Here is a 26,138-nt window from a genome sequence, read left to right as displayed (position 1 = left end):
TTCCGACCAGCGTTTCGTAATATCAGTGGAAGCACGTGTACATGTTCTGTTCCCTCCGTGGAAAGGTCACTGGCTTCCAGATGTTTCTGTGTTGAAGATGACTCCCTTGCTCCTTAGATTCAAGAAAACAACTGATAACACTTCTATCGATGTTGTAAACCTGAACCGGGTATGGTGGCAAAATGTTACTATCCTGATTAGAGTACGTGGTGATATTTATGTGAACGTTGCTCGGTGCGCTGGAATAAAGTCAACAAACCCTTTTAAAGACAAAAGAAAATACAGTAAACTACGGTTATAACGAACTCAAAGGGACTAATAATTTTAGTTCGTTATAACCGTAATTCGTTATAAGCATATATACAGCATAACTACAGCATATAGTCGGGACTAAAAAGTTAGTTCGTTATATCCGTTAGTTCGCTATAAGCGTGTTCGTTATAACCGTAGTTTACTGTATACTAAAACCTGAGTCAGTTGTACGATTCCGACCATATCATGAGTGAGTGAGTTGGGCTTAATGTCCCTTTAATAGTATTCCGAGTCGCTTCCAGGGTCTAGTGGATAGAGCGTCTGTCCGGAGAGACGTTAAAAGATGGTACTTGTTGGTACCCTGCTCGGTATTAAGGGGTAAAACAAGGGCTTGTCGTCTCGCAGTCTGCATCCTGTCTGAGTGAGGTATTGATGCTCATGCTAAAATGCGGCATGGTATCTCAGTGGGCTACCACTATGAAATCGTCATTAGTTCAGACAGACTAATAAAAGCAGCCATACACGCAAACACACACACACACACACACACACACACACACACACACATGTATATTATATATATACATGCATGAACGTCCTCTAGCCCCGAGTGAAGTAGGTCTCTGGCGTTTACCATATAGTTGAAACCCACCAGTACGCGCATGGTGCTGACAGATCAAGAAACATAATTAGGGCGAACCGGGAATCGAACCCACAATCATAGGTTTTTTTCGTGCCCCAGGGACACAGCTCTGCACAGCGAATTGCAGAGCCTTCGCCGACTGACCATTCGTGCCCCCGACTACATCCTGTGCAATCATTAGAACAGCTAGCTGGTAGATGGACCCTTTAACGTAAATATTTCCCAGCAGAAACTTTGTCTTGTCGTCTTGTTATAATGCTCATCAATCGTTAATGTAAATACTACCCAATAAAAATCAACGAGCGAATACCGAACTTTTCATCCCAATTTATCATCGGCGGAAAACTGATGTCCTTTCGAAAGAGATATAAAAAGAATACAGTATTTTTGTACCGGTCTGTAAATTAATGCTGATTACAGACAGTGTGCTTCTCACCAGAAAAATGGACGAAACTGTGGCCATTTGCATCACGATCTGTAACACTAAGTGTGGGCTTAAAACATTGTACCAATGTTGGGAATCGAACCCGGGTCTTGGGCGTGAAGAGTCAAAGCTCTAACCACAGTGCTATTAGACCAGTGTGATTGCCGATTGGTAGGGACAAAATTCTCCTTTTTTGCGAAGAATAATCGCTTACAAACTTTTTCAGGGCTGAGCCTACGTCAAGGACATGTTGATCAAACAATACGAGTGATATTTATGTGGGAATGATGAGTTGTATATTGATTCGATCTTCAAGAAGTTGCCAGTAGATTGTTCTGTAGACGCAGTCAGACATGGTAGTGACCTGTCAATAATGAATGACGTTTGGACATTATCGAAAATATAATTATCGTCGTTAAGACTGTACCCAGACAAGATATTTAACATGTATTGATGCATGCGTATTTGTATGCCACTCGTGGAAATGGTTGAATAGGTACTCAGAATTCTCGTACGTGTAAAAATGGATGAAATGGCAAAGAATGTGATGGACGTAGTATGTCACGTTCTTCAACTTGACCATGTGCACTCACTCACTCACTCACTCACTCACTCACTCACTCAAACCCACTCACTCACTCACTCACCCACTCACTCACTCTCTCACTCACTCACTCACTCACTCACTCAAATCACACTGACACATTCTCAAATAAAATTAGTCAACCAGTCAACAGTCAATGTCCCATAAGTCCCATAAAAGAAGCCCTTCTGTGTCATGGACAATTGCAGAAATGCATCATGTACAACGTCTGATGGTAATGCGTCTAATAAAATTCAACAGGGAAGCTAAGAAGATTTATGATTGCCAGCGATTGACATGCCGGTGCAAAAACACAAACAGAAAAAGTGTGCAGATATTAAATTCGCTGAAAACTTTTCTGAAAACTTTAATTATCTTGTAACTTCTTCGATGGCCTGATGACATTTCATCACGACCTGCTTACAACTATTTCCAATGATAAATGTGTTGGTTTAATCAAACTGAATGAGGTAATTTCAAACATCTTTGCAAACACGCTTACACTGATGGTGTCTGATGTACGTGAACGGACTTCAAGGTTCATCTTGATATTGATGTCCAGGGACCAGGAGCTATTTGCACACTTGGAGACGTATGTGAAGACAAGACGTCCACGAATGATGTTTACGTGCAGCTGCAGCCATTATTGGAACTGACCATCAATGTCATGACAGCTGATTGACTTGCTGAGTATGTGCCTGGTTGTGAAGATGTTCTGGCGCCGCGACGTTGCTAATTCCAGAACGTTCTACACACTGTAGTTATCATCTTCAAGTAGAAACCTTTGCTCAGTTGTCCTAAAAGGTCCAATCCTTACCGGTAGCATTGTGTAACCGTGGGTGCACTACGAACCAGTGATTCACTGTACATGTAGCACAGTACATCACTACATGACCGTCTACGTTGTACAATACAACTCATTTTCATCAACGTTTATCATAAGAACTGTCCTTGGTCGCGACATTGGCGTCATGCAATGTATGTAATAGATGACAATACAACCGAGAACGTACCGACCTACGTTTTCAATTCTACAGGTCTAGAAGCAACTGCAGACGATGAAGATTCCCCATTGACAGGCTCGCAAGAAATGCAATAACAATCATTTCTGTATCCGTTTTCTTTTATTTCCCTCGGGGCACTCGTGATATTGGTGATATAAATTGCTTGGCAAAAGAAAGTGTATGCTTAAAAATTGGATGTGACCCAAAAATAGTTATTACAAACATTAACAAAACGTTACCAGGCTGCATACAGTCGCCGAAAAACATATCATCAAAACAAAACATAACTCTTATTCCCGTATGAAATACATCATCATCAAATACCCATTTCTGGCTTGTTTCATCAAACACTGGTGTTTACATTCTTTTGCCCTGCTGCATATATTAAAGGCACTGTCTATATCAATATGATGCTTGCACAAAATGATTTTGTTTCATAACCACTGGCTCTGTAATAGTATTCCTACCGTATTGTATTCCACGTAATGACATGTCTGATCTTAATAAGACTGTGCTTTGATATTTTGATGTTTTGCAGACTCCAAATGAGCAATATCAAAACCTGCACAATCGTTAACCATCGTGAGTCATAGTGTGCTTAAGTATAGGTTAATTCTACCATCTGAGTCAGGTATGTAAAACATCTGGAGGTAAAATCATTAGATATCACAGAATTGATTTCAGACCATGATTATTCGTGTGCTTTTACTATGTCTGAACTTTCATGTTGCGTCGCCATTTGGTTACAGGCAGCGATTACAGAAAATGTCCAGTAATTGATAATCATAGGATTTTCTAAAGTTGGAAAAAATAACTTTTTTTATTTAAGTACATGTGAACACATGCTGTTTGATTAGGTTCATTTAATTTGCTTCTGTATAGTTCGGAACAAATTGTGCATGGTTCTAAAACTAAATCGCAAATTACCAAAGGGTTTGGTATCCCTCGACTAAACATATTTTCAATATGGAGTAAGATGTCGGTAGGGATTAAGGATGCTTTTCTTGAATGTTCATTCTCTTCAGCTCGGAAGAGAACACGTACCGCTAAATTTGATAATGTATTTAAATTAGGTAGTTTTCACATGGTGTTATTCTTTCTTCATGTAGATCGGTATGCTAAGTTCATTTTTCGGTTGTGTCAGACCTCGGATGACCATTATTTACGTAGGTCCCTTCAAGTTTGACAGAGGGGCGGTCGGGTAGCCTAGTGGTTAAAGCGGTCGCTCGTCACGCCGAAGACCAGGGTTCGATTCCCGACATGGGTACAATGTGTGAACCTTATTTCTGGTGTGCCCTGCCGTGATATTGCTGGAATATTGCTAAGTAAAACCATACTCACTTACTCACTCAAGTTTGACAGAGCGGTGTTTGACGGTAAACACACATGCTGTTATTAATTTAATTTAATTTGATTCTCTATATGTCGAAAAAAGAAATGTCTCACCACTCTCACAACCATCGTGTATATTACGCATCAACATCCCCTAAATGCACCGTTAATCATACATATTTCATTTGTAGTGAGTGAGTGAGTGAGTTTGGTTTTACACCGCTTGTAGCAATATTCCAGCAATATCACGCGGGGGACTCCAGAAATGGACTTCACTCATTGTATCCATGTCGGCAATCGAACCCGGGTCTTCAGCGGGACGAGCGAACGCTTTAACCACTAGGCTACCCGACCGCCCCTATTTCATGGATCATTTATACATTTCACTCCTCGGAGCGTGTACGTAGGCGACTCACAATGCGATACATGACGTCAACACGGACATCTACTGAACGTGTTTGTATCAAATACTGCTGAGCAAGTACGATTTCTTGTTAGAATTGTTCGTAATGTTGCAGGAGTATAGCTGTGAGGTGTCAGGCAACACACGCTTGCTTTTTGTGCACTTTGTGGGAGTGATGACTGCTGTCGATAGGGCAGGACATGCCTACCATTTTCAGCTGACATTCATGAATTTTTCAACGCTATTTTGTCTTTTATGCCCAATGGAATCTGATTCAGCGGGTAATCGAGACTGGATATTCACTGGTCTTGACGTTTGTTGTTACACTTGCTGCGACGTTATCAGTGAACACCTCATCAAGCAAATGATGCTTTATATCGATTGACACCTTTGCCATGCACGTCCTATAAATCAAGCATCCCTTGTTTGATAAAAATGGTTTTGTGTCCATCATGACTTTAATACATGATACTTTTTATGGATAGCAACTTCTTTTATTCTTTGTCACGACGTTTCATAGCTTCTTCTTTCTCCTTCATCATGTGTGCTGATGAAGGAGCAAGAAGTAGCTCTGAAAACGATCTTCCAATTTTTATATGCCAATCAAAGACTCCAACAGGATTACGTTTGTTGTGCAGATAAGGTATGCTGTGTCAAATGAGTGCAAATAAATGTCCTCACACTGGCGGTAGATGAATGATTTTAGTGCGCTTCCGTCAATTCCAATGGTACGAAGTTCTGTTACATATATGTCAGATTTGAAGTAGCCACCTTTATCTATATCTCCCTAACTATTTCTGAATACGTCATATGTTTTATGTATTGCACAAAGAATTATATTTGATTAACTCTGTACTTTGCTAATAATATTTCACAATTTTTCAAGAATTACTTCCCTTGGTTGCAGTGTCAAGCCTTGTGCGTGTTTGTTGGCGCGAGTTAGGCTGATGCAATTGTGAAGTTGTTTGCATAATTCAACGCTATGTGTTCACCCTTACTATACTTCTCTACAAATACCACCCTCACACGTTAGTAATTTCCCTGAAGATATCACTGTCGGGAACAGACCTGATGTGCATTGTACGCATCCAGAACAACAGGCGTAGCCTAAACAGGATGTAATAATATCCATGGGTCCTAATGCCAAATGCACACACTGACTGCAAATATAAAAATATTTATCTTTTGAGCTATACCAAACCAATATCCAATTTATTTTCAGGTAAGCTTATGAATAATTATTTTCTTTGCAAAACATGATAAATTGTCTTCACAGCATTTTCTGTAACAAAGAATATTTTCGAAATAAATCTCAGCACCACTAACCCCTACCCACCCCATATAATCAAATAGTAGGTCCCTAACTATGTATAATGTTAGCAGAATATACCCCATGGCCTGTCTTACTTGTATTGATTTCTAACGTCTTATTAATGATTTATATAAGCGCCATTGTCAAAGATAAAGGACATTTACGTGTTAAAGGTACCAATTTCCTCCGGTAGTGTTTTCAAGTAGCCTTTGGCCTTCTTTCGAAATCCTCTTCCCGACAGTGAAGTATATGACGAGCTGATTAAAACAGCAACTACCACTCGAGGTATTGATATTCGTGTTTCGCCATGGTAATAAAGAGGGAGCCGATCGTGAAATAACTGCATTAGGGATCGTAGTATCTGTTCTCGCCCTGAAAGACGATCTGGCCTGTCCGAAAATGCCATTATTTCGGGCCTGGAAATAGCTATCCCGCGTTAATTGGGGATAGGTTTCCCTTGCATTGATCAGTGGTCATTTTGGTTGTCATGTCCCAGGAGCGGGGGTCAAGCATGAGTCGTGGTTTTAGTAATGAGAGGACGGAATGCTGTGACCACTCGTTCGCCTTGTAATGGCCACTCTAGGTCCTTCATACTGGTTGTGTGGAACTGCCGACGTTAGATCTTGCAGATCAATGAGCTGTACATATGTACAGCGCAGTTTGATTATTGATAGTGTAGGGCCGGGATGAGATGATATATTAGGATGAACTACAAATCAAACACGATTACTGAAATATAAACAAGGTGTATTTATCCAGTGTTACAATGAAGCCAAATGCATTAAGAGCTGAGTCACCCACGCGAAACCTTTCAATAATCTGATTGTGTTTGCATGTTGGCCGTTATAAAGAAATATAAATTATTTCGAATGTTTGACATCAAAGCACAATACTACTTTAAATGACTCCAGGAAATCCCAATTTAAAGAATTCTTCAAAGGTAAAGTATAAAGAAACAAGATATTGTATACATACATTCGGTCATACTATATTTAGAATACCGCGAATATAGCGATACTTTTATGTATCACGTCCACAGAGCATGCAGATGTCAATGCGAGTAATCACAAATGGTACCAATCAAGTGACAATGTGGAACAGGATCAGCTGACACCCTTATGACATCTCATTACTAATGCAACATGATTATAACTAGCATGTCTTCCTGCACCTGATCCACACCATCCGGTAATTGGTCTCCCCGAAGATGACGACCCGTCTTGTCTTGGTCCGCGATAGCTCCAGCAAGCTGTGAAGGCAATCAGAATAACGGATCAAAGTTACGTTGTGTTTGCTTTCATCTGACCTGAAAACATGACCACTGTTATTTCGATGTTTTCGGGATGATGTGTGAAGAACGATGCTCCAGTTTTCAAACACCTGGTGTCATAATCAGTGTCCGTGATTCATGTTTGCAGTGTTGGGTTGATGTGCAATGCGTTTTGTTTTGCAAAGACAAAAACTCTTATTTATGAGAACACCGACTTTTACATTGATGCTTGTACACAACCAAAGTATGTGTACATGTATATTTCATCCTTTTCAATCATATATACACACACACACACACACACACACACACACACACACACACACACACACACACACACACACACACATATATATATATATATATATATATATATATTTATACCTCTGTCTCCCAGCAGTTGTGCCCTTGGACACGCCAGAAACCTTTGATTGTTGTTTGGTTATGAACTTCGGGTTCGTCCCGATTATGTTGCTAGGTTTGTCAGCACCAAAACCTTGCACGGGGGTTTCACCGAAGTGGTAAACGTCTGAGACCTGCATCACTTCTGGCTCTCCTCCCACATTAAGCAGACACGCCGTGATAAAACTCGAATACTGTTCAAAGCAACGTTAAACCCAACTCACTTAGGCATTCATAAACCGTGATATAATGGATATCGGGACCCTAAATAATCCTCACATAATCTACACTCCCCAGGTTACTCGTCTGATTGACCTACATTCCTTTTATCCGTGTTGTATCTAAGTCTATGTACCTACAGTTGCGCAATGCTATGGTGGGATACTTTATCGATGTTGGTCTGATTCTTCATATTCTTCATATCAATAGCTAACCTCAAGCATAGGTATGTATTTGGCGTATTCGTTGTCGTTTCTAAATGCAGACTAATAAGGCAAATAATAAGGCGGCTGAGACGAGTGGTTGTCATTCACACGAAAAGAACTAATGAAAAAACATACAGTGTCGACCTCAATCAGTACAGTGGCGTAGTCGAAGTCCTGCGACAGCTATATTGAATCAGCATGTGTGTTCTAGAGTATATTGAATTACCTCGAGTGATCTGGAGTACAGACAGACAGACAGATAACATCTGGACATTAGTGTTTTGCTTACCTTGTCCAGGTCGAGCTTTTCTTACTGAATCAAATAAGAAACTGGTGTAATAGTGTCGGTGCAGCTTTATTGGTTTTCGCTGTTTTTGGCACTATCCTGGTGTCACCCCAACACGGAATCGAACCCATGAGACTACCCCACAGCCCCTGCAGCATTAGGAACCCAATGACAACAGTGAAGCTTTCACACTAGTGCTGTTGTCGTCGGTTTTCCTGTAACTCCCACGCCTGCGTGGGGTATAATTACTTCCACGGACAAAACTGCATAGCAAAATAGCGATCATCAGCGTCTCACATGCATTTCTGTGATGACACCAGCTAGCACCAAACATGTCTCCCGTAGCCATTTGCGCCATCTGTTTCAAATGCCAGCTCTTAATCCCCGATAATAATAATTGTGTCCTCTCATGTGGGTCCTGCACGGTCGTGTATCTATACAATGACAATGTATTTTGTCGAAATGTTGCTTTGATCTTTGATCAGATGCTGCTAATATTTTAGAAAAGCATTCCGTTTTTTGTCGCTGTATTATCATTTTCAATGGATGCACAATCCAGGTTTATTGCGTACCTTGCGTTTTTCTCTATTGTTGATGACGAATAATTTCGAATATGACTCTTCAAATACTAGAATCAAATGTATTCCAATCAGCTGATCTTCGCTTAAGACCGCCTGAAGTTTTTTTTCTCTTTACAATAAGAAACACCTCTTATTCTGCTCCACGGGACGATGGCCCACCGCACATTATGGTAATAGGTATTGACGTAATAGTGTGGCATTGATGACAATCTGGTGGGAGTCTCTCTTTGAGCTATTAATTTTCCTCTTTCCATAGAAATTCAAAAGTATTTGTCTTTGATGTGGTTATATTAATATTGGGATTGTAAGCATTCATTCTTTACAACGATGCATTCCCATATTGATTCAAAGCCATACCGCCACATCATTCGACTCTACAGGCATGTGTCATGAAGCTTCTCCTCCGAACTGCCCACGATCGATTGCATAGCCGCTACACATGCTTCATCATAATACCATATGCTCCTGCTGTGCAGGGATTATAATATATAGCGTTTTCTGAAACTCTATTGATATGATACATATCTTAGAAGTGATATACGTTTTCAGCATCTTATATGACAACAATAGAGTTCACTCTGAAGATGTGCCCTCTAATTTATCACCTGCGATGAATTGATCTGATACGTCATGAGGACAATTGCGTTGGAGGCCATGATACACGTATTACATTGAAAAAAATAGCGTGGTGATACTTTACATCCCTGCACCATATGTGTCCGTCATTTGCGTTGCGCCTGTAATTGTCTGCTTCTTCTTAAGCTCTTTCTTCAGGAGAGTTGCGTCATGCATTTTTTTGTAAGGTCTAACAGGGGCCGCCTCGTCTATAGTTCAAAACGTGATTGTCTAGGTTGAACAAACGAACTCTGGCTTCACTCAATACACTTGTTTTTTGTGATCGCAGTACATTTCTTTTTTCCAATGGATGTTGTAATTGAACTCATTTTGGTTATTATAATACATAAATGTGTATTCATTCCCAGGGATACTTACAGTACAACTGCAATGTTTATGTCACCTGAAAATAGTGTGTGTTTGTGGAATAATTTGTTGTCGAATGCCGCACTACAATGTTCCAGCTATAGGACGGCGGTCTGTAAATAGGTCTGGATCAAGCAACCCAGTGATTGATATAATGGGCACGCACCCGTGCCGTCGGTTTACGTTGGGGCGTTATCAACCAAGCCACCGAGCCTGACCACTAGGTCCATTAAGTCGCCTCGTACGACAAGCATTGGAAAGTTGGGACCGATTCTAACCCGGAATCCCCTCGGGGTATGTAATTCCGGAACGTGTCTCACATATGGCGAATCTCTGTCTTTCGCATTTCTGTTGGGAATTCCAAGACAGAATTGGTTCCAAGTTATTTATTTGGTCGTAAGAGGAAACTCAATGGATCGGAAGTCAGGTTCATCACGGCAAAACACATTTACTAAATTATTAACAAACACCAATGTTTGTATTGAATAATACAACTGATTTCTGTTGTCGGTGATCTTGCAACGGACGGTTTTTTTGCAAATCAATATCATGAGCGTTTGATCAGCCGTGTGTCTGGGTTTTGACTTGTGTATACTTGCCTTGCCTCGTAAAAACGACATAATCATTTATTTTGATATTATCATATGTCAATTTGCTGTCTGGCTAGCTCGCTTCAGGTACACAAAACGATTGCCCTTATCCTTCAATATCATTCGCGCTTTTACACTATGTGTTATTCTTTTTCAGACTATGAGGTCACCGTTCTTGGAAGCAGTGAAGATAACCCTTGGGGATCGCTATACAGAAAACATGGAGACTATATACAAAATTGCTATCACGTTCATTCTACAGGCACTTACTGACGGTTTCACGGAGGAACATAAAGACAGTAACAGTGTGCCACCTGTTTTAGTGGAGTCAGAACCGTGACAAGATGTTCTCAGATAATTCTCCTAATTACAGACCAACTCAATTACGATGCAAGGCAAAATATGTCGGTGACTTCCACAGAGCTGAATGGATTTCGCGTAGTTCCAGAAATCATCCGCTGCCTACCCTCGGCTCACCCGGAGTTGTTAACGACAACGTTCCAAAGTATTCCGCAAGCTGTGACATTATCATATTATGGTATGCAACCGAAGGCCAGGAGTAATGGACCGAATATGCCTGTACTATGTGCTTAACGGACGTTAATAACCTATCCTGCATAAGGGATTTGTCATTTTGAAATCTCGAGGTTATCGGCAGGATACAGTAAAGCAATATGCATCTACCAGGACACGAGAGTTTAACACTAGATCCCAAAGTGAAGATGGTGTTTGGAAACACGGAAACGAACACGTGTGCAAGTCGAGTATACATATAGCAATGAACAATGGAAATACCAGCTGATAACTAGTAAAAGACATGGTGAGGACATAAGCGTCACCATGTACTGCGTGTATGTTTATAAGTAAAACACATTGTGGTAGGGTGTAAACTTTCTTTCAACGTTCTAGATTCCAAATTAACACAAATATTAATAATACAAAATTTCAGGTATCCATCATTTCATGCAGAGATTGTTTATCGATTGAATTCAATGCAATGTGTCTAATGTTCTCAACATGTTAAATGCCACATTATATATATGATATATGATGAGAATTACCTTAACCTATATACTGTTTTCCTATTGTTAGTGAAAGGGTATCTCGCTAAACATTCAGTTTCCAGAGGAAGTAGATTCAACGATGTTTCGTTTATCTCCTATCTGAAACTTGACATAATTGGCGCCAAGAAATAAAATCAGACATGATCAATGAAGGTAACTTGTTAAATGCTCATACAGCTTCAGTTTCAAAAAATTTGGGCTTGTGATACTAGAAACCCTCTTTGTCGGAATTATGCCAATTCTACAAAACACTCTCTGCAATATTTTCATTCATGCAGAACGTTTGTCAGAATATGTACCAACTGAAATCCGTAATTACTGTAACATTGGGGGCACGGGTGGCCCAGTCGTCTAAGGCACCGCGATTCGCTGTGCAGAGTTGCGTTCCTTGGGCACGCCAGAAACCTATGATTGTGGGTTGGAATCCCTGTTCACCCCGATTATGTTCCTAAGTTTGTCAGCACCATACCCGTGCCCGTGGGTTTCACCGAAGTGGCAAACGTCTGAGACCTGCATCACTTCAGGCTTTCCCCCCACATTAAGCTCACACGCCTAGGTGGAATACTGTTAAAAGCGGCGTTAAATCCAACTCACTCACTGGGTTTCACCGAAGTGGTAAAAGTCTCAGACCTGCATCTCCTCCAACATTAAGCTGTCACGCGGTGATATAACTGGAATACTGTTAGAAGCGGCGTTAAACACAACGCACCCACTACTGAAATGTGTCTTGATATGCGTGTTCTGGATGTAGATGCCAATGATAAGGCATATATCAATTGATGGGGGACATTTTCATTTACACTCCTCTGATCACATGGCTGGAAATTACAAGCAATTGTTAGCTCTTCCTGTACGTTATCACATTAGACCTTTTATCGACGTGTTGAAACATTGGTTCGGTAATTCCATAGGCATCTACTTATATGTTGTAGGTGTCCGTGGTGTAAATTGCTCGACTTTGTAATTGTGCAACTTCAGGGATATTTAGAGTCTATGCATATTGTCTCTATGATTTCTATTAACTTACTTGTGCTGTCCGATAGAGCTGTTCGAGATATGTGCATTGTAAAATAATATGATGTATACCATAATGTGCATTTTGATATAACTGTGCATGTCAGAGAAATGAGGGAAGGTTGAAGTAAATGAATGACTCTTCATTAACCACTGTATTGCCAGTTTGAATGTGTAAGACGTCTTGTTGTTATTATGAACATGTGACTATTTGAAACTCTCAATAACTAACTAGTGAGTCATATGTTCTACAGATATAACACATTATAATTTCTAACATGTATCATTACTCTTATAAACCTGTTTAGTATGGTCATTTGTAGCCAAGGGCTAGAGCGGAACAAAGACCTGATATTGCAACAAGTGTTCTTTGTCCAAAGATACGTTTCAGCTTGCCTTCAACTATTGAGGTGGATTCTTCACTGACAAGGAATGTCTTCACTGTAGGTTGTTAAAAGGATGTGTTTTTGAAGGTTTGAATGGAAATGTAAACCAGTTGATTTCACACCAACAGTTTCTGTCTTCGTATTAGAGGGCCGATTGTATACTATCAACCCTTGCAGGTGTAAAACGTTATTGAATAATCTGAACAATCATAATTTGACCATTGCATCATTATTGAATGTGTTCATATGAATAAGAACAAGTTGTTGCTTTTTACTTAAAACATCGCTAAATATAGATACAATACCTAGCTGTGACAAAAAGGTAGAGGTATAACGGTTTTCATAGTTTTTGACCCAAGTTGAGATTCTCGGACATGTAGAAAAAAAGAAATTATATAAAAACGTTTTCGACTCCAGCTTGGGTCACAAACTTGCTCATGTTTCCTGAAATTTCGAAAAATCAGCATTTTCCATTTGAGACATACTTCTGTTTTAAAACATGTCCGGGCGGTCGGGTAGCCTAGTGGTTAAAGCGTTCGCTCGTCACGCAGAAGACCCGGGTTCGATTCCCGACATGGGTACAATGTGTGAAGCCTATTTCTGGTGTCCCCCGCCGTGATATTGCTGGAATATTGCTAAAAGCGGCGTAAAACCATACTCACTCACTCACTTAAACATGTCATTAGACCAAACCTTGCACGTCAGGGAAAACTTGTTCACAGAAACACAATAATACTAAGGACAATATTTCAAAGTTTCCCTTAATGGTAAATGCATTATAAAAAGGTCTTGTCGCATACATGTTAAATATTTGTTTCAGTGCGTATGTCGTAGCTCAAATGAAATGGGGCATGATTTCAATATGTAATATAATAATTAATACCATCTATTTTCATGTGTTCATGGGAATAAGTTTCAAGTTATGTCAATAATCAATACATTCGAATGGGGAATCGTTTTCATTGGCACAACAGATGGAAAGACGTGTACAGGGCAGCGAAACCAAATATAGCAAGCTGTTTTTTGTGGTTTGTGCCTTTATTTATATCACGATACTCTGAAGATATCTATTTCTAATCTTTGACAAAGTACAATGAGACATTGCTGTAACAACTGTATCGATTTATTCATACGTCATAAAGAGCTATGTACAGTCACAGTGACGCATGTACATGTCATATGTACAACACTTGGTGCTGGAAGCGAGTGATTACGTCATTGATGACGTCATCCTTCTCTACAGCCATGTATCCTATATTGTCACCTTGCATTGTTATTCCCACTGTTCTATAAATACACGACCGGCGGGTTCTCTCGCCATTACTATTACTCATATATATATATAAATATATATATATATATATATTAGTTATCAATAAACATGTTGTTATGCTACAATTATTTGTTGTCATTAACTTAAACTCCTTTGAAAAGTTTAATCATCTGAAATAATGCCACTGGGATAAAACGCAATTATTTGGTATTTGAAAGCATTCTCTTAGTTAAATTGACAACAACAAAATGAATAAAGTGGTGCTACAATTCTCCATATATATTAAGTCTTTGATTCATAATCTCAACGTGTCAACTGAATTATTGTTTACAAAATGTCTATCTAACATAAATATCAACATGATTTGCCAATACAATATGAGAATGGATGGCAGCAGTTTGATACTGAAATGGAAATATTCATAAATCCATATTTCCAATATCTGGAATTATCAATGGAATACGGAATACATGTTAACATAGCTCTATGCATACATATTCTGAAACAACATGCTGTAACTTATGAACGAGGTCGAGCATCCTTTGATAACGTAATACCTTACAGCTATGGCGTCAGTTTCTTTGTTCCGCGATGTCTTTCCATGAAATACCTTTTTATTCAGCACAGCAAATACGACAATCCGAAAAACCCACCTCTTTTCCTTTTTTTCCTTGAAGTTATGTACATGTAATATAATAACAAAATATTGGCGTTGAAGATTGTAGAAACTCACTCAAGGAGTTACAGTGTACTGCTTCTGTTAATTTACAAACTATCATATGAAATATGAGAGAAATCACTCTATAATAGCATCTGTACCAGTACGTCTACGTCAGCAACTTATGAAAATAAAAAATAAGTATGTAAAACAGATGACAACATGAAGCTATGCTAGCCATTTTAACTCTCATGGAATCTCAGCGTTTAGAAAACTCACTGGTATTCACATTGCAAGTTTGCTTAAAGGGTGACAACATGAATCTATTCAATGAGCTCCCTCGGAATCTTAGGATAAAACAAGTTGACACACTTTCAGCTCCATCCTCAGCGTAAGGCGCAGAAGAGCCGCGTGATTCTCGCTGTAGAGGACTCGACCAATTTCGGAATAAATGATACAATGTGCTGCTAGAAAGATAGAGAAGGAACACTTTAACAACCAAAATTCGTTGATCAGTTATTCCTTATTCCTATGGTACAGTGCCCCGTTTCACAAAACGATCGTATCGCTACGACTGTCGAAAGTCTACGTTAAAATATGGGAGTTACGATCGTCTAGCGATGCGACCCCTTCAAAAGAAGTGTTTTCTGAATTTGTCTTATGCAGTGAACGTTAATTTGTCAGTTGGTTTAATATACTGTGTTGTGTCACATATACGAGATATACTATATCTTTGTTTCGTTAATTAACTATATTCAGTTTAATATGACAATGTCGACGCTATCGTGTAAAAGTCCTTATACAACACATTGTGATATGATTTATCATTATTTATTTCATTACATTAAAGGATATTTAATGGCGGCTATTCATCATTCAATAGCTTAGAATCTTTCATGCTGAAAAACGAATAATTCTTTCCACTAATGTTTATGCCTTTAAGGAAGATTTTTTTGTTAATAATTATAGAATCCATAGATCACATTACCAAACTCAGTACAACAATCTTGACGTTTCTTGTTATATTATGGTCGATATTACTGTACTATTGTATGAGTATGTTTACATGTGTCGCATTGAAGCATTGAAGCATTATATATTAAAGGTAATTGCCCTATTCAACAAAGCGATCGTAGATGTGCTATTGTATAACTAATGGACTCATTAGAACTAAGAAATCCTAGGTCAAACAGGCACTACCATCCTGTGATGTGCGACAGTGTACAGTCAGCATGCTCACGTCTAAATGCACATGGCGTTATGGTAACTGTGGTCTGCATATCCAGCACGGACCTCCATATGCACTCTGAGTAAGAAATGCAGGAAATGTAATTTGGAATATGTTGTACTTCATCATTGCACTACAAGTCGAAGTATGAATTTACACTAAGGTCAGTCTCTCCAAGCATACCGATGTTTGTTTGCCCTGAAACATCCCAACTCATATCAACATTATATTATTTACCTTTTGCAGATTGCTTTCAGCAGGCTGTCCTGCATCAACAAAAGTGTTTTATCACCTACCACAGATATTGCCTAGCATAAATGTATGAAGATGAGAATGTTTTACGTGACATAGTGATGGCACATACCATTGACTTTCAGCTCATGTGTTTAGTGATAAAGACAATGTCATTTGGAAAAGACGTTTGAAACAATCGTCAGCTTATACTGTTATATTAATGGATAGTTTGTTATGCGGATTAACTGTTTTCATTTAGGTCTTTTACGGTATCACAATATACATAACCTGGAGAACAGCCAATTTCAAGTGAAGATTGACAAATATGTCCGAGCCAAATCGATTTGTTTCTTGGGCCTGTAAAGTCAAAATTAGCTCAGGGAAAAATCCATGTCTGACACTAATCATAAGCGCAGCAATCATCAATAATGTGACTTTTGACCTTGGTAGACATTTGTAACACAAACAAGACATCCTTTCTAGTGCATGCCCAACCTTAAGAAGTCATCAATATCTGACCTAAGACCCAGTTATAATTTATCAATTTCGAAAGCCTCTCGTTGCATACAACCCGACTAGAATTTGGTTAATATGTTTGATGAAGTTTTCCGGAAACCAGCTTCATAACCAATTTTCGCCTGCTCTGTGGCCTCCTTTATCTTGGCTGGTATATTTGTTGACCTGCGCTCAGAAATGGTTCCTGCATATTAACTAAATTTAGCCGAGACAAACACCAATTGGCCGAATGGCCTTTGATTCTTATTGATGAAGTTATCAAGCTCTCGGATAAGGCCTGATTTTCTCCCACAACACTTTGTCAAAATCAATCTGAATTTAGAAACCAAAACGTTAAATGGTATGCGACAGGGGTTACCAGTCGGTGGACTCCGAGCGGTGTATTTTCTCTTTTGATCTCAAACCAGTTGAGTTGATTAAGTTCAATGTGTTTGTTGATGTTTTTTGAAAATATGAATCTGCCCCGTGTGATTAGTAGCTATTGCAAATCTTGCTGTAAAACTGTAAAGAATCTGTTTATTTTGCACATCATACTCTAAGGTACATGTGTTATTTTGAATGTGTGTTAATATAGAGCTCGAGCAAACCCTGTTTCGCTATTTCCGAAACATATAAAATACACTGAAGTTATATCATATCTTCAAGAATGTCCTACTTATATAACCTCACTTGCAAAGAAAGGTATGATGTATTTCCCAGTAAGATGAAATCGTTTCATGGTTATTTTAAACCAGGCTTCGTGGAAAGATAAAAGGGAAACGTGAATCTAAATAACCGGAAACAATAAATGTCTTGCACCAGCTATACCTACACTTGAATGACATGCCACACTTTTAATATATTCTTGGTTTACGACATAGATAGGAAGGAAACATCTTCAAGTAGTAAATCAGTTTCAAACCAAATTGGAAAGTTATTTTTTTGAAAAATTGTTAAAGAAAATGAAAATGACTTTTTTCTTGTTTAACGATTATGAGGATTTAAAATGCAGTTTTGTTTGAAGGTGATTTCTTTCCCTTTTATCACAATTTAGTGTTTGGTGTTTCAATCAACCACGATAAAAAGTGTTAATGTTTTGCAGTATCTTCAATCATTGTTCCTGTTTCCAATTAGAGACAAGCCTAACAGTAGCAGCCCTTGTGACATTATCAATATTCTTCTGTGAGAACGGTATACGATTCCAATTACCTTTTGAGACATTAATCAAATGCTAAGAATGTTTACCCAAATATATAAGATGACCACAGCACAAACATGTAATAAATACACTGTATACCCTTTCAGTCAGCAGTTCTCTTCTGCAATACGGTAATACCAACAACATAAACATTCTGAGATTCCAATCAGGAATACAGGTTTCTGTACATGTCCCTGTTCTCCGGATACACTTGGATATTGATTCCATTAGACAACTGATGTGGAATATTTCCTACGATAAAGGCGTGCAGAGGGTGTGATTGTTGTTGTGATCAATTCCCATTCCCAGTGTATTTACTTTTCAGTGCCTGGATCTAAGACGGGGATAGCTCCAGGTTACGAAACCAGTAGGCAGAGCTGTAGAGATAGTAGGAAACTATCCAGAGGAAACTGCCTACACGTGTGATCGGCATTACAGCGCACATTAACAACATGAATTACACACAAAACAGCAGAGTTTAAACAACGCAGTCACTCAATAGTCATCTCCCCACAACAGGACTTTTGTATTTTAAAACAAATATGTTTTTGGAAAGACGCCATACAGGTCAAGGGAAGATGTGGCGCATTTGATATCCTTCCGTCCTTCTTGTAAACTGGGCAAGCGTTGCTAGAAAATACACACATACTTCTATTTCAATGAACTGTGTGTGAATGCCACAGTAGGTAAACGTTCCTTCACTGAGATATGGTCCGGCCTTTGTGGTAGAAAGGGCTTTGGTTGAGGGCCTCAGTTCATGTAGAATGGATGAAGAGTACACTCAATCTCAGGTATCCGAGCATGCATCCACGCATTGGACGTATGGTGATAACAGAGAGGTGACTCGCGTTCACACACATGTCTCACACATCAAGACAACGCATTCTTGTTGCCTTTCACCATATTGTCTAAAATAAACTTGATAGTTATTTTGTAAATAACGTCCATGTTGTCCGTATAGCGGTCCCCTAAAGTCTGTTTCACTGCCTCCAAGAACGGTTGTTCCATCCACTGGAAAAGAGAAATTGGAGATTAGTTCATAATCAGTTCGTGGTGGTCAGTTCATGACTAAGGCAATTAGCTTTTTCAGCAATGTCAGAAATGCGGAAGTTTCAAAACTAACAGTAAATAAAGCGACAAAACCCTTTCCGTATTCAATAAAAAATTCTGCATAAAGCAGAGTCGATTGTACGATTCCGACTATATCATGAGCATGTGTTTACGAATCCCTATCAAATAGTAATTATACCAGGTGTTAGCGTTAGGGTAGAGCGTATCCTGCCCCAACGGTGCAAAGGAAGTCAATTGTTTACTTGAAGAAAACATGGGATAAATAATGTTTTTTTGTTTTTTTGTGTGGCAAAGTTAAAGATACATAGTACATAAATATCGCAGTTTTACAGCTTTAAGAAAGAAAAAACCCATGCTTTGATAGCTTGAATGTGTTTGCGATCACTGTGCAAGCGTCATGCGTATTATGAATATGCCGAATAAATAAAATGTTGAAAGCTTCGTAAAGAAACGTTTTAATTGAGTCATCCGAAGACTGGGCTTTGGTCGAATGGCATTGCAATTGAGCCACGCATTATATCTAATTGTAAATCAGAAGCGCATACATATATTTCAGAAACAGTAACTGCTGATATAAATAACAACTGCTGTTCGTCCATTAGGCACTTGACCTTGTGGTTAAGACGTAAAGTATGTTGTATACGGTCATCATGGGATATTAACGATTTGCTCTTCTGCACTTACCAAGAAGGTCATTAGCTGAAATACTCCCAATCCTGGGGTCTCGCAAATTGTGTTATCATCCACTACTACCACTGACGGCTCGCATATAACGAGGCCCTATTGATAGGTCAAAGGTCATGCCACCTGAGGTCGAAAGAGTTCAAGTGATTGCTCAGTGTATTGACATGTTTGCTCTTTGTTCAAAGAGGTAAATGACCACCGATGTATGACAAGCTTCTGAATTAGGTATGCGTGTGTCCCAGGTGCCACCGGAGGGCAGGATAAGCTCGCCTTTTCGCGAACACCTGGTATCATCGCTATTTGATACTGATTCAGAAACACATGCTTGTGATAAGTCAGAATCGTACAGTGTCTGAGAATTCTACCGATTTATTTAAGTATTAGTTCATGTTACAGGTTTTGCAGAGTTTGTATGCAATGACAACAAAACAGGCGACACGACCGTCCAAGTATATAATATATCAGTTAAAAATAATCAAAAATTAATATTTAAAATAATGGTTATGAGTGTGTGAATAAGTGAGTTGGGTTTAACGCCGCTTTGAAAAATATCTCAGTTATAACACGGCTTGTCATCTTGATGTGGGAGGACAACCTGAAGTGATGCAGGCCTCAGACGTTTACCACGTGCATCGGTATGTTGCTTGGAAACCAAGAAACATAATCAGGGCAAACTGGGATTCGAACCCACAATCATAGATTTCTGGCGTGCCCAAGGAACGCAACTCTTCATAGCGAAATGCGGCGCCTTAGCCGACAGAGTCATCCGTGCGCCCCTGAGTGTTACGAACTCTAGAAATCTCAATGTATATGTATAAGTTTTAGTTAATGGTTATATAATAATGTTGGTTGTGTCATGGTACAAAACAGTGCGACACAACCGTACGAGTTTTGTAGAGCTTGCATTTCTGGTAAATTTCTTTGAAACAAGACCTTCACTGCAGTGCAACAAGGCCTGATGTCCCTGATACCCTAAGAGTCAAATGGTTGCCACGTGTAGAGTACAGTGATAAAAGCACACAATCTGTTTAGCGTCTCGGTGCTGTCCCCGGAGCAACGACTTATCAATTTACAAGGTTTAGTCGACAGCTTGTTAAATGGACTTGGCACATAACACCATACTTGGGAGCACTTCTTGAATTCCTTTTTGATGACACTTCGGCTACTGTGACTGTTTTATTGCACCAATAATCTGACGCTGGCTATCAGACTACTCCTTGTTTCAAGGTTTAGAGCATGAATTTTTAATGAAGGTTAAACGATGAATATCATCTTGCATAATGTCGACAAAAACTGAAACCCACTAAAAGCAATATCAATGAGAGATAATATACATGCATCAAGAATGTTAATCTATATTGCATACAGTTATCACGTTAATTGAGCGTTAGTACATGAGTCCAACACGTTGCACAAGAACGCGTAGAACAAATGAGAAATTTAGTGTAAAATATACAAAGCAGAATTTCTTAGATTATCTCCATTAACATTTTGTTTTTAAGTTTGATTAATAAGACTGCTTTTCAAATTGCTTAAATTACAGCAAAAGGACTCGTAAGTGTGTGTGTGTTTCTTATGCCTTTTGTAGCGTCCATTTATTTTGTGACAAGATAGGAATTCGAAATTGACGTTTTAAGCCAGCGCATGTGAAAATGAGGGCACAGATACATGTACTTCAAACGGCCACAGTAAAGCTTCTCTTAACTCTGTCGTGCTCGTGGGTTTCACCGAAGTGGTAAACGTCTGAAACCTGCATTACTTCGGGCTTTCCTCCCACATTAAGCTGACACGCCGCGATATGACTGGAAAAATGTTAAAAGCGGCGTTAAACCCAACTCACTCACTCACTGACCCACTTAACTCTGTCGACAGATCAACAGTATCTGATGCTATGATAGAGGTATACAGTGGTATATTTATGCGATTTTGGAACCCTAAATGTGTACACGCGTTAAAGGAAAAACCTTCGCGCTTGAGAACTATTCCTTTAAATGATCGTGAGAATATTATCAAACGACAATTCCCGAGTGGCTTCTTAATGAATGCAGACATTTGGTAACTATTTTATCAATTCAATTTTGGAAAAGATGTTTTCCGAAAATCATCTCTCTCGAAAATATTATATTTAATTTTACCGGTTACATGATAGTAAGTAGGTTTGGTTAACGCTGCTTTGAGCAGTATATCTCAGCGCGTTATTTTGATGTGGGAGGGAAGTCAGTCGTGATGTAGGTCTTAGGATTATACCATTTTGATGGAACCATTGAGCACGAATATGGTGCGGAGAAATCGAAAAACAGAAGCAAGGCGAACCCTCGATCATAGGTGTCTGGTACGCCGAAGGGATGCTCAATGAATAATTCAATTATTGTGTCCCCTTAGATTACAGGGCACCCATGACCCCCGTCTGCATGATATGTGTTCCGTGGCATATCAGGCGGGAGGCAAACAATCTATTATTGATACATCTCAGATTATGTACTGTTAGAACCAACCTCAAAGGTTATATATGTATGTCAATCATTGAAGAGATGACGTATACGTACCACGAATAGATCTGGCTGAAAGCCAGGGAACCTGGTGTGTTTTCCCCCTGCTCGCTGTAGCACATCTAACGTGTAGTCGACGTTGTCCACGTTGGAGATGGCCTCGTCAAAGATGCCCATCACCAGCGTTGCGTGTTTTTCTAGATTCTCATTAACACGAAGGTCATCGTCATTGGTCAGATCACGGAAACTGCTGAACAACTGTTTCAGGTCACCGTTGGCCTTGAACAACCTGTAAAGGCAGGGGATATCTCATGTATTACATTAATTTAGATATTTATATTGATTTTTTGTTCTCCATATTATTAAACACTTCTTCCCCTGCAGGACATGAAGACTTGAGAGAGAAAGAGGGAGAGAGAGAGAGAAAGAGAGAGAGAGAGAGAGAGAGAGAGAGAGAGAGAGAGAGAGAGAGAGAGAGAGAGAGAGAGAGAGAGAGAAACCGGAAACCGGAAACCAGAGACTATAGACAAAAACATTTTGCGAGATAAATTGTGTTATATCGATTATCAATTATACTAAACCAAATGTCTTTTCTTGTTCAACCCATATGAATATTGTAAAAATGCTTCAATATTTTATGAGAGAGAGCAACAATCTATGTTTCAATAGTCCATTTAAATAATTGACGTTCCGTGGACGAATAGATCTTGCAGCTGACATTTTCCATTAAAGGACGCATTTCAATTATGTACGACAACATATTCCATTTCAGCATCCATGGCAAGCTACGACCGTTTATCTATCAGGCTTTCAGAACCTGTTCCTTAAATATAAAGCAGTTACACTGCACAGAACGTTTCGCGACATGACATGGGTACGGAGAGGGGAATGATTTACATTTCATCATGATCTATTTGGTAAGTCTGAATAAGTTGAGATGTAACCTGACAATTAACCTCGTATGACTATGTATGAGGTCCCCCCCCCCACCCCACACTGTCGCGTACCATTGTAAAGATAGGGCTAGCGATACGTCCGCGACAAGTAGAACGATGGACATATGCGTGTCTTGGCTAAGAATTCTGGTATCGACTTGTCACACCGACCTCCTAATAGTCTTATGAGCAACACGTGCGTCTGGGGGAGCGTAGTTAAATTCATCGTCATGACCTACACGTGGACAACATGCATACACCCCCTCTACCTGGAACAAACCAAATATGTTTGCACAAATTCTGTGCATCGCCTACTATCTCAAACGCGTTTTGTGAGTTGGTTCAACTTATCCTGGATTACCAGTACATGTTATAGACATGAAAATACTCGATGCTCGCTGCCGGCGATAGTGGTATTTATACACTCTTCAAAAAAGGAAACGCACAGGTAGATTTTTAGTAACTTTATAACCTAATAAAGTCGATATATTTAATTTAATATCACAGATACAAATATGAAATTTTGGAGCTCGACATGTTGTCGTTGTACAAAGGCTTTCAAAAACTGTTTATTGTATGCAGTGTCTGAGTGAGGTTCATGTTAAACTGGGACATGGTGGGCCAGCACTATAAATGGGCATCAGTCCGGACTAGTATATAAGCAGACACACACACACACACACACACACACACACACACACACACACACACAGCTCTTAGTCCTTCAAAGTTGAAACTGTGATATCCACGTGGCATAGGTACACACAGACATCCTACAGTTTGCAGGAGAAAGTCTCACGTGTTGTATATAACCAAATAGGTGAGAACTACTGAACAAATATCACAGGGTCATAGACATAACATGAGACCTAGAGCCCTGCTGTTTTATGTTATATTATAGTCAAGCAACTCACACTGCCGGTGTCCAGTACGATAAACCATTTACCTGTATGGGTAGAATAACCGTATAATCACCACAACATAACACGAGCATCAGTATCTGCCTCATCGCATAATGAAATCACGAGAAGATAACAGGAAAATTGACATTTCGACACACAAACAGTGAATGCCAGGAAGAACGCGAATGGTGAATCCAACAGTAAAACACTTGCCTACGTCCATGAGTGATTGGACTTTACGCTCAGTGAGTTGATTAGCTTAATTTGACCCCCGAGAGCGATGTCATTACAGGGAGATTACCAGTTACTATAGAACACATCCTAGGTTCGTCGTACTCAACTTTCAAGAAGTGCCTAACTGACCCTTTAAATTAGGCCCAAATGTGTTGTTTCAGACAAGTCATTTCCTGACGCAAATACTGCATGGTTTAACCTGGTACAGTATTTGTCAGTTATCGATCAAATAGACCCGTCAATTCGAGAGCATTAAAAGTTTGAGCGATTTGCAAATCGAACTCGATTCTGAGAGGCGGAGACTTTGGATAAATTGGGTTGGCTCTAAATGAAGCGAATTAACCCATATTCTGCAAACTCCTCGCAATCGACATCTTGTCCCAGAAACCAGAAACCTTAGTGTGCTGCTCTATTTGAGGTGAGGTGAGGTGAAATTGGGTTTAACGTCGCGTCCAAGATTATTGCACTTATATAGCGACGTGCATGCACGTGTATGTGTGTGTGTGTGGCTGCTTGTACTAGTCCGGACTGATGCCGATTTATAGTGCTAGCTCACTGAGATACCATGCCGCAGTTTAACATGAATACCCCACTCAGACACAGTATACTGACTCCGAGCCGACCAGTCCTTGTTTTAGCCCCTTAATGCCGAGCGCCGGACAGGGTAACAACAAGTACAATCTTTTAACGTCTTTTTGTATGACGCGGCCCGGGATCGAACCCTGGACCTTCCGCTCTCCGGGCGGATGCTCTATTTGAACTACTCCTTGTTGTCTGCGATTCAGGTGACGTGTAAATCGTTAATGTCTTTACTACAAAACGTTCATATTTCATTTCGACTGTGTGGAGAAGCAACGCATTATATTTCGCTTTTTGATATGCATTGAAGAATATTCATTGCATTAGTTGATGCCTGTTGACTGACACTGGTGGAACACTCAAATCACTATTGGCAGTGTGCATTTTCTAGCTTCCGTGTCCACAATGGCGATATGGAAACTGAATTAAACCAAGGATTTAAGGCCCCGATTCATCTGATAACGACTATGAAGTGTGAAACCACATTATCCCCAAGCGAAACACACACACCATTAAAACAACGGCATTTAAATGGGGGAGAGAAAGAGCTGAAAGACCTGGCCTTCAGATAAGGTTAGAATCGCAGCTTCAGGGCACCACCAGAGGAGAGGGTGGTGCGCATGATGATCAATAGAGAGGGCAGTTACTGGTGTAGAGTTTCAGGTGAAGGGGATGTCGTGAGTGCAAGTAACAGCTTGTGAATATCGGGACATGGGTCTGCGAGTATTTTGGGAAATCAATTTGATACATGGGAGTGATGGAGATTGAGTGACGCAACACACATCGAACCCAAATCTACATATATGACATAAATATTATGATTCCTGCGAGAGAACCACCTCGCACATATGAAAACGTAAAAAGTGTCTTGAATCTGAGAACACATAAGGAAAAATGTCGTATCAAATTATAACTTTGGCGGCATATTTGATTCCGAAAAATCATTTGGTAGAAATTTATCAGTTATGGGCATGTGATCAGCCAAAGTAATAGCAACGCAAAGCAATAAGGTTGATTGCGTGCCTAGTGCATTGGACTTCCATTTATGCGTGTCCTTATCAACTCATGCTCTATGTTGTTAATGAGTGTTCCAATTCCAATGTTTGCACAGTGCCCAGTGCCATAAAACGTAATCGGTGAGTCCCGTGATATATCTCAGATATCGACGTCCCTGTCTGCTTAACGGTAAATGCAATCTCAACGTAT

At 39.6% G+C, this 26,138-nt stretch overlaps 2 protein-coding genes across 2 annotated transcripts in view; one reads left to right on the top strand and one right to left on the bottom strand.

The window, feature by feature from the left end:
• The window catches only part of LOC124152463 (neuroglobin-like), a 63,204-nt gene extending 51,206 nt beyond the window's left edge, over positions 1 to 11,998 (top strand). The window contains exon 3 of the mRNA XM_046525406.2: positions 10,646 to 11,998. Within this exon, the coding sequence (XP_046381362.2) occupies positions 10,646 to 10,828 (183 nt within the window). The 3' untranslated portion in view covers positions 10,829 to 11,998. The remainder of the gene's footprint in view (positions 1 to 10,645) is intronic.
• Positions 11,999 to 14,057: 2,059 nt separating this feature from the next.
• LOC124152461 (globin-5-like) overlaps positions 14,058 to 26,138 on the bottom strand; it is a 69,757-nt gene continuing 57,676 nt past the window's right edge. The window contains exons 3-4 of the mRNA XM_046525405.2: positions 22,340 to 22,571; positions 14,058 to 19,049 (exon numbers count right to left, since the gene is read on the bottom strand). Of these exons, the coding sequence (XP_046381361.1) occupies positions 18,909 to 19,049; positions 22,340 to 22,571 (373 nt within the window). The 3' untranslated portion in view covers positions 14,058 to 18,908. The remainder of the gene's footprint in view (positions 19,050 to 22,339; positions 22,572 to 26,138) is intronic.

This window comes from Haliotis rufescens, unplaced genomic scaffold, assembly GCF_023055435.1.
Source record: "Haliotis rufescens isolate VD_foot unplaced genomic scaffold, xgHalRufe1.0.p SCAF_74, whole genome shotgun sequence".
Lineage (NCBI taxonomy): Eukaryota > Metazoa > Mollusca > Gastropoda > Lepetellida > Haliotidae > Haliotis > Haliotis rufescens.
Note: the sequence above shows the minus strand (reverse complement) of the source record. Positions and strands in the feature narration are given on the sequence as shown.